This window comes from Amblyraja radiata, chromosome 10 (genome assembly GCF_010909765.2).
Source record: "Amblyraja radiata isolate CabotCenter1 chromosome 10, sAmbRad1.1.pri, whole genome shotgun sequence".
NCBI lineage: Eukaryota > Metazoa > Chordata > Chondrichthyes > Rajiformes > Rajidae > Amblyraja > Amblyraja radiata.
In genome coordinates, this window is record NC_045965.1 from 20,536,141 (window position 1) to 20,550,400 (window position 14,260).

Here is a 14,260-nt window from a genome sequence, read left to right on the forward strand (position 1 = left end):
CATAACTATTAGATATTAGATTAAAATAAATGGGTTAGTATTAGATATTATGTTAAAATAAATGGTTTAGTATGTTTGTTAGTATTTTATGTGATAATAATAGCTTTAATTATATAATTTGTTAGTGTATTATATCGTTACCATACGTTTAAATTGTTTTCAATGCTGAATAGTTCAAAGATCTTGAACGCTCTCCTCGTAATCACGGGGACCTTGAACATTCTCCCCGCTTACATTCCAATCTATCTCTGATAAGTATGTCTAGACTTAACCGCCTGCGAACCTGTCGGCCATCTTATTTGCAGGTTTTTATATATATATTATATTAAAAAAACAGATTATATCAGTCTACCCTTTATAAATACATATAAAAGGTGTAAGTTAAACACGCGATTTAACAAACAGGTTCAGTGAAAGTTCAGTAGGCCATAGCCCTGTTAATCATACAGAGCTATGCCAATTATTTCTTATCTACTTATGCCTTTAAGTCCTTTTTAAAATCTTGCGCATATTTAAATGTATCTTCTGGGTCGATAAAGAAACATCCTCCGTATGTGACCCTTAATTTGGCAGGATACATTATTCCATATCTTAAGTCTGGGATGTCTTTGAGAATAACACGTGTCTTGGTGAAAAGTGCTTGCTTCTTGACAACCTCTGCTGGATAGTCTCTAAAGATTCTTATATTTTCTCCTTCAAACGTCAGGGTTCCTGCGCTTGTCACTTTCTTCATGATATCTTCAAGAACTGATAGGTCGTGTAGTTTAAGAATAATTTGTCTTGATGGGGCTCCAGCACCAGATCGGGCTCTCTGGACTTGATGTGCCTGATCAATTTTAGGTTTCTCAGGCAGATTAAATACCCGTTGAAGTAAGTTGGCAGTGAAGACCCGAGAATCTTTTCCATTTTCCTTCCCTTCCTTCACTCCACCAATTCTTAAGTTTTGACGTCTGGACCGAGCTTCAAGATCTAGGCATTTGTCGGTCATTCTGGCCAGTTGCCCAGAAACAAGGTCTAGATCTTTCTTCAGCTTTTGCATTATGTCGGAGATGTCCGTAGTAGTAGCTTCGAGTTCTCTGATAGCGTCGTTTTGATTGTTTGAAGTGAGGAGAATGGGCTCCAACATTTTGCTAATATCTCCTTCGACCCGTTTAATTTCTCCTTTCAAAACGGTATTTACCTCTTCGATGCGAACTTGTAGAATGTCTATTTTTCCGCAAATTTCTTTATTCCCTCCTTCAAGTTTTGTTTTTAGCTTTCCAAGCTTTTCAGTCAGAATTTCTCCAAAGTCTTTTGCCATAGCCCATCTTAAAGTTTGTTCTTGTTCTTGTATTTGCTCCTCCATGGTAGAGATAAATCCTTCTTCCTCAGATTCTCCCTCAGATTCTTCAGAAGTTTCTTTCTTTTGCTCTTGCAGAACGTGCAGTCGGGTTCTTTGTCTAGTCTGAGGTGGAGACAGCGGAATCCATTTATTTATTTAAAATTCCGGTATCCAGTCGCTATACGTTGATTTCTGATTACTTCACTTACGTGCCTTCGGGCATCTGCCGGTAAGTATTTTGCATTCGGTCTGTTTTTCTTTTTCAGGTATTTTAACACGTTTTCATGTGTTTCTCGGAGCTGAGCTAAAAGGAGCGCCTCTTACTGCTCCATGGCGCTACCGGAAGTCTGTTTTTTACACAGAGGATGGCGGGTGCCTGGAACGAGCTGCCAGGTGTGGTGGCTGAGGCCGATACGATAGTGGTGTTTAAGGGGCATTTAGATAGGCACATGATATGTAGGGAATGGAGGGATATGGATCATGTGCAGGCAGATAAGACTAGTTTAGCTTGGCACCATTTTTGGTACATTGTGCATCAAAGAGCCTTTTCCTGTGCTATAATGTTTACGTTCTGTCTATTGACTCAAAAATATAAGAAACTTGAGCCCTCAAAGAGCCAGTAGAACTGAAAGACCTGACACATAATGGACTTGTCAATATACTGCTTATTGGGAAATTCAAAAACAATGTCAGCTTTATGTGCAACATGAACAGATGTCATCAACCAGCCAAACACTCATTAAGCATTGGGACGAGAACAAAGAATACCAACGATTGATTAGTCATTAGGTTATAGAGCTAATTTCAAGTATTCTCTGGCTTGCAAAAACAATGTTTGATAATTAGAGCAAGGATTTTGCCATGTGCCTTTTTTGATGATTTCAGCAAGATAATGTCTTTTTCACGATCGAGTGCCTAAATCTACGTTTTTTTGCCCTGTTAACGTAACTTACAAGAAAATTTCCACCACTGAGGCGAAACCGGGGCGCCACCGTCGGTCGTTCATTCGTGGGTAGTGGGCGAGGCCCCAGTCTTTCGCAGTCAGGCTGTAAGTGAGTGTTAAGTGGTGATTGGAGAGGGGTGGGTGGGAAAGGGTCCAGTCTTTGCAGACTGGAGTCATGCTTTAAGTAGATGTGAAGTGCTGATTGGGGAGAAGTGGGTGGGGAAGGGTCCAGTCTTTTCAAACTGGAGTCAGGCTGTGAGTAGGTGTGAAGTGTTGGTTGGGGAGGGGGGGAAGGGATACCAGGGTTAAGTTTCTGTCTATCAAACCTGCAGTGGAACTTGTTCAGGTCATTGGTCAGCTGACGACTGTCCAAGGAGCGGGGGGTTTTCCTCTTGGAGCTGGTGATTTCTTGCATGCCCTGCCACACTGAAGAAGAGTCATTAGCTGAGAACTTGCTCCTCAACTTCTCAGAGTACCTTTCCTTGGCAGCTCTGATTCCTCTTCTCAGCTTGTACTTGGCCTGCTTGTAGAGGTCTGCATCCCGGCTCCTGTAGGATCTACCCCTGCAAGCGTCACAATGCCTAAAGTCAAGTCAACGCCTTGTAAAAAATCTGAATGATTTGGTGAGAGTGTACGGGAGTGATATATTCTCTACAGCCAACTGTGTGCTGTTTTGCAAAGCACATGAGTAAGCAGTGAATCATGAGAAGAAATATTTCATCTCCCAGCATGTACAGACAGCAAAACACAAGTCGGCGGCAGAGAAACTGAAGGCAGGAAAAACGCAAGCTTGTCTCCTCACTACATTTACTGCTGGCTCTAGTCGCAAATCTGAGTTTTTGAGTGATCTGTGCAAGGCATTCATTGATGCTGGAATTCCACTGTGGAAATTGGAAAACATATCTCTCAGAGGTTTTTTTAGAGAAACACACAGAGGAACATATACCGAGCGAGTCATCATTACGGAAAAATTATGTTGACAGCAACTTCAACATTGTTGTGCAGAAAATTAGAAGTTAAGTTGCATGCAACAAAATATGGATCTCAATAGATGAGACAACCAATGCTGTGGGGAGATATGTTGCCAACATGGTCATTGGTACACTGGAGGCAAGTCAACCAACCATCTGAAGTATTGGAGAAGTCAAACAGCTCAACTGTTGCTCAGTTGTTTACATCTTCACTTGCTGTACTTTGGCCAGAAGGTATAAAACACGAGAATGTTCTTCTGTTTATGACTGATGCGGCTCTGTACATGAAAAAAGCTGCTTGTGCTCTTAAAGTTTTATTCCCCAAAATGTTGCATTTGACATGCTTAGCTCACTGACTCCATAGAATTGCCACGCACATACGTATCTTGTTTCCAAATGTCGATCGCCCAGTTTCCAATGTCAAGAAAATCTTCCTCAAAGCACCGTCAAGTGTGCAGTTGTTCAAGGAAATGGCACCTGAGATTCCGCTACCTCCTCCGCCCGTTTTGACTAGGTGGGGTAAATGGCTCTCTGTTGCACTCTACTATGCTGCAAATTTTGAAGAGATAAAATAAATCATCAAGTGTTTTGAAGAAGAAGATTCTGCTGCAGTCAGGATCGGCCGTGAAATCATGCAGAAAAAGTCCCTCCACCGCGATCTTGTGTTTATTGCTTCCAATTTTGCAAACTTCCCACAAGTTATCACTTCCCTTGAGAAATGTGGCAAAACATTAGTGAATAACTTGCAGGTTTTCATCAAAGTAACTGACGCTTTTCGTAAAGTTCCTGGCGATGTAGATAAAGATACAAAAGGAAAATGTGAGATAGTGATTTTAGGTAAAGATCTTGAAGAAATACAAAACATAGCTAAAGTTCTCAATGGCAGTTATTATGCACAAGATATTGACATGAATATAGAGTCTGTAGCTTGTTTTTGGTATGCACCAGGGACCTCAGCTGGGGTAGAAAGATGATTTTCACAACTGAAGCATATTCTGTCTGACAGACGGCATAGTTTACCACCAGATAATTTGAAAAAAATGCTGGTAATTATGTGCAACCAGGCAATTTTGGTCATTTAATGTAGTATATGTTTATATTATCATTTTTAACAATATTTTGTTGGTGGAAATACATGCCTTTTTTGGTCAATAAGTGCCTTTTTCGTGCCTTTGTGCACCTCCAGTCTCAACTATAGATTAGTCGGTGGGTCCTTCAGTGGCCTCATCGGCTACCCCAGTACCCATAGAACTGAAGAGGAACGAGTCATCCTCAATCTTGAAGGATTGCCGGAAAAGAAGGAAAAAGTAGCCCTGCCTTTCTCCATACATTTTTCATTTACGTCTTTGTTTCTCATTGATATATTGGTGTAAACCTTGAAGGCGTGTTTCAGAAATAACATGTTAACATCTCTTTTTTTGGTATGTTATGCTTTCTTGCACTTCATTGTGTTTTTGTATTCATATTTTATTTTTTTTGAGAACAGAATTGGTTTTTGTGGTGTAATTGAGATTGTTCCCTCAAAGCTGAGAAATATATATTTTTAAATTCAGTATGGAGTTCAGGATTTTCAGTGGGGTAGCGATTATTGCCACTAACACAGCTCCAGCGACCTGCCAAAGACCCGTTGGCTGGTAATTTAATTAATTATTGTAAAGTGTTCCTAATACAAGTGGGTGACGGGAAAATTGGGAAGGATGTTACAGCGGTGTTGATGGGAATGTAACAGGAAACATGGGGTTAGTGTAGATAGGTGCTTGATGTATGGCACAGGTAGAACTTGTTTTATGCTGTATGACTGTATACATCTGAATTTTGGTTTGACTTGAATTGTCATTACAAGCTTAATATTTTAGCAAAGATTTGTACTGAGGGTTGTTTAGTTGCAGTTTATTCCATTTGAATGCTAATTAAAGCATTTTAAAATACAATACAGTAAATCACTTAACCATGGAAATAGGGAGAGGAGGAATGAGAGTAATGGGATTCCACTCAGTGCAGGTAAGTATCCAATGGCCGATTAGTCCTCTATTGCTTTATTAAAAGTGAAAGAGGGAGGAGAGGAGATTCAAAACACAAAATACCTGAGGGGCTTGATTGAATAGATGCCGGGATGATACTTATCCAGGCTAGGGTATATAGGGAATCAGCCACAGATGAGAAATAATATGTTTAGCCAGAGTAGAGTGAACCTTTTGACTTTTTACATAAGAAGGCTGCGGAGGCACATTTGCTGAGTATATTCCACACTGATATCAATAGATTTTTAATTATTAAGCAAATTAAGGAACATTAAATTTACGTAGCACTGAGGTAGAAGATCAGATAAAAGACGAAACAAGCTGAATGAGCTCTCCTGGTTTTATATAAAAATATTCTGTGATTTCTCCAAAATATGTTTAGGTAATTATTTACAATACAATTCATTGACTTTTCTTTGCTCCCCTATAAATATTGCACCAGCATGCTGTAATAATTAAACCTAATCTGTTTGCACCTAATATATATTTTCCTTTTGCATTTAATACAATTATAACACATATTTCTGTGGGTGTTGCTAAAATGAATACATCTGTTTGGGCAGAAGATCTGTCGTGCATCACCCCTCCTCCTCCACCCCACCCCCACCGGGAAGAGCCTGAAGCCAAGCAAAAATCCTATAGCAAGATAGTCCACTCGACGAAAAAGCCGTAGTAGGGTCATGGGTAATCTTCAGCACCATTTCCGTAATCGACTTCCGTCTCCGCACTAAAGATCCTATAGCGGAGCAAAGATACTAGTGCGGAGACGGAAGCCGGTTACGGAAACATGCTGCATAAGATACCATGACCTACTCATAAGAGCATTTTCTTTCTGCCTCTCTGCCTCACAATAAAAAGCAAAAAGATGCCAATGTTCCTTCCACAGCGTGTGGGAAGTCTGGCCCGGATCAGCACGGCTGGGACGCCAGGGTAAAGTTGTGGGGAGGTTTGCAATGTATTTTTATGTAATGTTGTCCCTTGTCTGGGCCTTGCGTCCAAAATAAAGTTCATCATTATATATAAAAATCTGGAGAAATATATATGTGTGTGTTATATGATTATATACATCTATATCATATTCATATATGTGTGTCAGTGTATTTTTTCCTACACAATCTAATCAGTTGCATGGTCGCTGAATGAAATCATCCTTAAGTTATACATCATTTGTTAATCTTGCTCAAAACAAATTTTATTTTGTTAAATACTTCATTAGATAACCCCACAATTACAGACAGATGGCTATTGGGAAGACCAGACCCATTTTATTGTTGAAAACAATTCCATAGACATAAAAAAAAAATTAAGGAACATTCCAAGAGTAGAGCAACTGGAATCTACATATTGCTATTATTTACCAAATACCGCAGTTGTGAACAGTGTGATTAGATGAATTACAGAGTGCAAGTTTAATACAAAAATCAAATCAAACACAGCACATGAGCCATTTAAAAATATATATTTTTTAAACATTAAAAAAGAAAATTAACAGAATTATAATTTATTAACATATTAATCATTAACAATGAATAGCAGAATTATGAATTAACAGAATTATGAATTATGAATCTAACCCTATATCACACACACAAACTGTTTCCCCGCAACGCTGATTACACTGCGAGAGGGATAACCAAAGTCGGGTCGAGTTTACTGAAATGGCCGACGTTCCGCTTCGTTGCGTACTACACGTCAGCCCATTGGATTTAGCAGGAGTGGACTATTTTGCTCCGCAAAAGGATCTTTGATGCCAAGTCTGTTGGAATTCATTATTTTTACATTTAATGCCCTTACTTATCAATACAATAATTTACTGCATTTTCACCCTGCAACCTTCAAGGAGCATAATTCTATTAGTTTTAACAAAAATATGGGAAAACAGATAACAATGGTGCACAATTTAAAGTCCTAAATTGGGGCAAGACTAATTTTGATGGAATTACACAGGAAGGTGAAGAGATTTATTTTGAGAGGATGTTAGCAAGTAAAGGGAAAGTGGGATGGCTGGTAAATCGGAAGCTTTTAAAAGCGAGATAGGAGTTCAGAGTCAGGAAAAAGAAGGAAGTGCATGTCATGTTTAAGTAACTAGGATCATGCAAGTCCCTTGAGGAGTAAAGGGATTTAAGAGTACAAAGGATCTAAGACGTTAGAATGGAAAAAAAAAGGGATATGAGATATCTCTGGCAGACAAGATAATAAGAATCTTAAAAAAATGATTAGGTATATAAAAAAGTAAAATGATAACAAGGGAGAGAATAAGTTTAGTTTAGAGATACAGTATGGAAACAAGCCCATCGACCCAATGAGTTAATGTCAACCATCAATCACCCATTCACACTAAGTCTGTTATCCCACTCCCTATAAACTGGGGGGTTTAGAGGCCAATTCACCCACAGACCCCCACGTCTTTGGGATGTGGGAGGAAACCGAAGCATCTGGAAGAAACCTAGGCACAAACTCCTTACAACCAGCAGCACCTGAGTTTGGACTGAAACCGGATCTCTGGTGCTGTGAGGCGACAGCTTTACCAGCTCTGTTGCTGTGCCGCCTATTTAAAAGATCAGTGTTATAATCTATGTGTGAAACCACAGGAGGTGGGCAGAGTCACCTGAACACCTCTCATCTGCATTTACCAAGGGGAAGGACATGAAAGTTAATGAGTTCAGTAACGACAACAGTGATATCAACAACAGTGAAAGAGATTGACCATGAAAGAGAAGTTGGCAGTCTTGAAGCCATACAGGTGGTTAAATCTACAGGACCTAGCCAGTTGCATCATATGACATTGTGGAAAGTAAGGGTAGAAATAGCTGGGGCTCTGGCAGATATTGAATGCCCCTATCCCACTTAGAAACCTGAATGGAAACCTCTGGAGACTTTGCGCCCCACCCAAGGTTTCCGTGCGGTTCCCGGAGATTGCAGGTAGTGGAAGCAGGTAGGGAGACTGACAAAATCCTCCGGGAACCGCATGGAAACCTTGGGTGGGGCGCAAATTCTCCAGAGGTTTCCGTTCAGGTTTCCTAAGTGGGACAGGGGCATTAGTATCTTTCTTGGCAACCGTTAAACTAAAAAGTGGCTTATATCATCTCTCTATTTGACAAGCTCCATAAAAGCTCAGGAAATACATGCCTTTCACTAGCGGTAGTTGTTACTGCAAGGGATTCTGAAAGACAGGATTTATTTACAGAGACTGATTACAGATTATCAGTATGGCTTTATGTCAGATAAATCATGTCTCATGAAGTTGATGAGTTTATTTAGGAGGTGACCATGAGGACTGAAGGGGGCAGGTGATCTGTGTGTACTTTAGCAAGGCTTTTGAGAGGGTGTAATAGGGAAGGCTAGTTTGGAAGGATAGGACAGATGGGATCCAGGCTGAGGTGGCCAATTGGATACAAAGTTTGAGAGTGGTGGTGGTGGTGGGTTTTTTTTGGAGGCCTATGACCAGTAATATGGTGTACGATTGGTGCATCTTCTTCTTCTTGCATATGGCGTGCACAGCCTAAAGTTGTAGAACAACTTGTTCTATTTGATCTTACTTGATTGTGCACGCCAGGTTGATTGCATTCGCCGAAACAGGGCGGACCACGTGAAGGTTGCCATCTCTCACCCCATGATTGGTGCTGAATACTGCGTAGAACATGTAGAACAGCTGGCATAACTCAACGGATCAGACAGCATCACTGGATGATACAGGAAGGCCATGTTTTGGGTTGCGACACATCTTCAGATTGATTTCAGTGGCGGAAAGAAAGCTGGAAGAAGTAGGAGCTGGACAAAGCCTGGTAAGTTTAGTCTAGTTTAATGTCACATGTACCGAGGTACAATGAAAAGCTTTTGTTGCGTGCTAACCAGTCAGCGAAAAAACAATACATGGTTACAATCAAGCCAGTCACAGTGTACAAATACATGCTAAAGGGAATAACATGAATAATGTTTTGTGCAAGTCCAGTAAAGTCCAATCAAAGAGTCTGAGGGTCTCTAATGAGGTAGATGGTAGCTCAGGCCTCTGTGAATGCAGGTGAGGAGGGGGGTTGATTAGCAGATGGGTGGGCAAAGTCCAGTTAGGGCCATTTCCAAAAGCATAAGATATCATTTAAAAAAATGAAAACAGTAATCGGGCATCAGTGGCAAGGACAGCAATATTGCCTTTCGCTAGCGGTAGTTGGCCTGTTTCCGTGCTGTAATTGTTATATGTTTATATTATGGATGGGAAAAGAATGGAGGGTTATGGTCTGTGCAGGTAGATGGGACTAGAGGAAAATAAGTGTTTGGCACGGACTTGAAGGGCCGAGATGGCCTGTTTCCGTGCTGTAATTGTTATATGGTTATATTGCCCATCCCTTGAGAAGTGTCAGTGAGCTATCTTTTTGAGTAACCAGAGTTCTTCTGCTGAAGGTATTACAACAGTGCTTAGGTTAGTACATTCCAGACCTTGAAATTGATGACAATGAAGGAATAGCAATATACTTCCAAGTCAAAACAATATGTAACTTGAAGGGGAACCTCCAGGCTGATATTCTACTGCCTTTTCTGTTATATCATTCTGGGTAGACCAAGTCTCCAGGTTTGATTTTTGATCATGTTTTTAAAATATGGCAGTGGGTAAAATGACATAAGAATTGGTTACAATGCCACTTCAATAGAGTAGGATGAAAATCTGTTAAATTCTCATTCAAGCACAAATTTAGATTGTAATGCTCCTACCAGGGGCTCATTGGTATTGCCTTTAATAAGACTAACATAAAACATTTTACGCACGTAAAATATAATAAAACTGAACGAGTCACCATAAGGAACAAAATTTTGGATACTTAAGAAAGGAAGGAAATTCTCAAATCCTAAATGTTACCTTTTTCTGAAATGACTGTTTAAGGAGTTGAAGAATCCCTTCACATTACAATGAACTCACAATAGTTTATTTCTCCACTGCCTTACGATTGTCACCCAAACAATGGATTAATTTTCCACCCAATAATTTCGGATTTACTACTTGGCTCTAGACTTTATCCCGCGGAAGTGGAAGAAACACTTTAATCCTCAGACCTGATCCAGCGCTCACGGTTGACAGCAGACACAGTCTGCCGGCGTCTGCGCCGCGTATGCTCTGGCCAGCCAGCCAGCCATGTTTGGAGTCCATGCATCCGTGTAATCCCTGTTTAATTGATACCCTGCGAACTACAGGGCCCAGTGTACTTTTGTGGAGGCGTGAGCCCGCAAACTTGCACTGTGAGATAAGGTAATGAGAATCTTTACATAACAACGAAGCCAGCCGTGTATTTAATGCCGCGTTCACCGATAATACACATCATCTATGCAGGGAAAAGTAAGTACAGGGTTGCTTTGGGTTTCTGAATAATTTCATAACTGACGAGAATTATTTGTTTTTCTAATCCCCCTCCACGCCATAATGCAGAAGGAGAAATATGATTTTACAGTTTAGATGTTTATAATATCAAGCAATATATTTTTCAATTTCACTTACCTTTGTAAAAGTACATCCTATTAGATGTTAGCACATCTAAATGGGGTTTTTTAATGTGAGGGAAAAGGATATTTAAATATTTTGCCGAAGAAAGTTTTGCTGAAATAAAATGTTAATGTACACTATTCGTGGCGAATCCAGTCTCTTTAAAGATAAAATGTTTCGGTTGTAAGAACCGAATTTTGTATTTCGTTGAGAGCCAAATTGCGGATCAATTTATGAATAAAACCTTATCTTCAGGAATCCTGTGCCGATTGTGAACTAAGGTGTTTTTCCCCGCCTCCTTTAGGTTGCACCGTTTTATTTTCCTCAACTATTTTGCTGAATTTAATTTCAATTAGCGAGTTTGAAAGATGGCTTCCAAAATATTACGAGCTGCCATCCTGGGCGCGCCAGGCTCCGGGAAAGGAACTATTTCTGAGAGAATAACGAAATGCTTTGGTCTGAAACACTTGTCGAGTGGTGATTTCCTGCGATCCAGTGTAAGATCGGACCCTGGTAAGTGCACGGGGACGTGCAGCCAGCACTCTGTATCAGTGTATGTATGTATACATGTCACCCTGCTGGTGCATCAGCTTTATTGCTCCAACACAACTCGGTTCATAGAGTCATAGAGTGATACAGTGTGGAAACAGGCCCTTCGGCCCAACATGCACACAACGGACAACATGTCCCAGCTACACTAGTCCCACTTGGCTGCATTTGGTCCATATTCCTCCAAACCTGTCCTATCCATGTACCTGTCCAACTGTTTCTTAAATTTTGTGACAGTCGCAGCTTCGACTACCTCCTCCGGCAGCTTGTTCCATACACCCACCACCCTTTGTGTGAAAATGTTACCCCTCAGATTCCTATTAAATCTTTGCCCCTTCACCCACCTTAAACCTATGGCTTCTGTGCATCTACCAGATCTATTTCTCTCGTGATTTTATACACCTCAATAAGATCACCCTCATCCTCCTGCGCTCTAAGGAATAAACCTTCCCCTATAGTTCAGACCCTCTAGCCCTGGAAAATTCCTTGTAAATTTTCTCTGTACCATTTCCAGCTTGCCAACATCTTTCCTATAACATGGTGCCCAGAATTGTCATGACCGTCTTAGTGGTGAAAAATGTACATAGAAACACGGTATCTTATGGGACCAGTGGACATCTCCAAAATGGTCTTGAGACTATCTGATCTGATTTACTTGATCCACCTTCAGTTTTGCAAGAGTATCTCGGGTGAAGGTCTTAAAACATTTCAGGGCAATGTGAAGTCCACATGCTGGTATATAGATGCAGAAACCAGTTTTGATACTCACTACAATGAGGTAATCTGTTTTGGAGACTCTGGTTGAGGCCATCACACCACAGGCAAAGCTTCATGTTGTTGGCTTGACAGCAGGTTTAACAGATGGTACTCAGACCTCTCCCTGCTGCCTGGCTGGAGTCTGAGTTTGGTGTCGGCAGGGTTGCTGTTGTGGCAAGGCCATTTTCAAAGAGGTATGCATTCATGCACACTATCCTGGGCAACAAAACACATCACCTGCTGGGAGAAACAGTCTAGGACATTCACCATTTTAAAGACAACGGTCGGGAAGGAAAAAAATCAACTTGCAGGATCAAAACACAAAGGGCACTTAGCCCATGGATCATCTCCAGCATCTGTGGAGGGAATGGACAGATGCCAGACTCTTGGCATATTGTCATACAGGTTAAATTGGAATGAATCAAACAATATTTTCTCAAGTGGTAACATTACCACTTAGCCAAAATGTAACACAAAAGTATCAAATGAGACAGAAATACCCAAATGCAGTGCAAATATACTTTTGTTTGAACTTAAGCTTCAGATGTACCTCACATTTCTCCTCTTATGGTGTGTCATAGCACACCGTTACATAGAAACATTAAAAATAGGTGCAGGCGGAGGCCATTCAGCCCTTCGAGCCAGCACCGCCATTCATTGCGATCATGGCTGATCGTCCACAATCAATAACCCGTGCCTGCTTTCTCCCCGTATCCCTTGATTCCACGAGCCCCTAGAGCTCTATCTAACTCTCTCTTAAATCCATCCAGGAACGTACAACTTTGGTATGTTGACAGGTTATTTGATGTATTTTTGGGGAGTTATTGGATCTGCCACATGGCTGAATCATAAATAGCCTATGGAGTTAAATATCTACACATCCATGAGATGAAAAATTAAAAAAATTGTCTCCGACCCCAGTAGGTGAAATTCCTCACCGACAACAACACAGCCCTGCGGTTAACTCTCAATACTGTCACCACTTGCCCTTTCTGCACCCACACTTACTGGTATTTTACACCCGGGGCAGGCACGGGGGACCCGTTACTACAACTTTCCGTCAGACAGTTACAGTGAGCTTGCCAGCGGATGTGTACACACGCCTGATGTTACCAGGATAGTCACTGACCGAGCAGCTGTCTCTTATCTGGAATTTTACTTCGGAGTCACGTGAGTGACTACGTGAAGAACCCCGCCAGGACGCATGTGTGTCATATCGCTACACACATTGCGAAACAGTCATGCAGGTGGAACGACGTTCCCCCTCAGCGGCAGAATTTAAAAGCCGGGAACTGCAGGTAAGAAATACTCTGCGTTCTTTTTTGTTCCACTTCCTGTGTTACAGGTGGAGCCAATGGACAGGACAAAGAAAAATAAGAAGGCTGTGACAAAGCTGGCGGGGGAGGACCGTGGAGTTGCGGGCAGCCAGCAGCGGCCAACGGCACACGAATCGCCCGTAATGGGAACAGCTGTGCCCGACTTCGCCCCCTGCACCGGCCAGATCTACACCGTGGCCGGGCGGTAAGGCAAAGCAAAAATCTGATAGAGTCGTTGACTCTGATGAGTCCGACTTTCAGCAGCCGCGAGCGGCCAGTGACCGAGAGCATTGGAGCCGGTTTGAGCGGCTGATGGAGCAAATGCTCCAACGTGACAGGCTCCGGGAGATGGAGGCTAGTCACTGTGGGCAATTTGTAAGTCCTACAGCAGTACCTCTTGTAGGGCTGCACAGTACTTCTCCCTCGTCAGAGGGGAGTACTGGGGTTCAATTCTGGGCTGACCCTGAAGAGGGGTTTGCAGAACAATCACCAAGTGTGCGAGGGGTGCAAGAAAACGAAAATTTACTGAACATGGTGTCCCAATTCATACAACCAGACCTAACTGGCCAAAACCTGGAACCAAAACTAGCTGCCAGTATTGACTATATGTCATTTAAGCAGCTACAAGGACAGGCATTAATGGACACCACAGCAAGACACTTACCACCAGGGAACTGTACATCACTGAATGTTCCCATTGTAAACCAGTGCATATGGAAACACGTCGGAGTAGCAATTAGAGCCAGGGACTTGAAACTCCAAAAAGTACTGAAGGTCCTAACAGCGGGAATTACAGCTTTCGCCCGCACAATAGACGAAAAAGACATGTCATAGGATCAACAGGATGCACTTGCTTTATTCTGTAACACCCAATACGAAATAAACAGTATTAGGAAGAGTGCCATCCAACCCG

At 41.6% G+C, this 14,260-nt stretch overlaps 1 protein-coding gene across 1 annotated transcript in view; it reads left to right on the top strand.

The window, feature by feature from the left end:
* Positions 1–10,438: 10,438 nt before the first annotated feature.
* Positions 10,439–14,260, top strand: part of ak4 (adenylate kinase 4) — a 46,783-nt gene continuing 42,961 nt past the window's right edge. The window contains exons 1-2 of the mRNA XM_033028298.1: positions 10,439–10,582; positions 11,031–11,239. Of these exons, the coding sequence (XP_032884189.1) occupies positions 11,095–11,239 (145 nt within the window). The 5' untranslated portion in view covers positions 10,439–10,582; positions 11,031–11,094. The remainder of the gene's footprint in view (positions 10,583–11,030; positions 11,240–14,260) is intronic.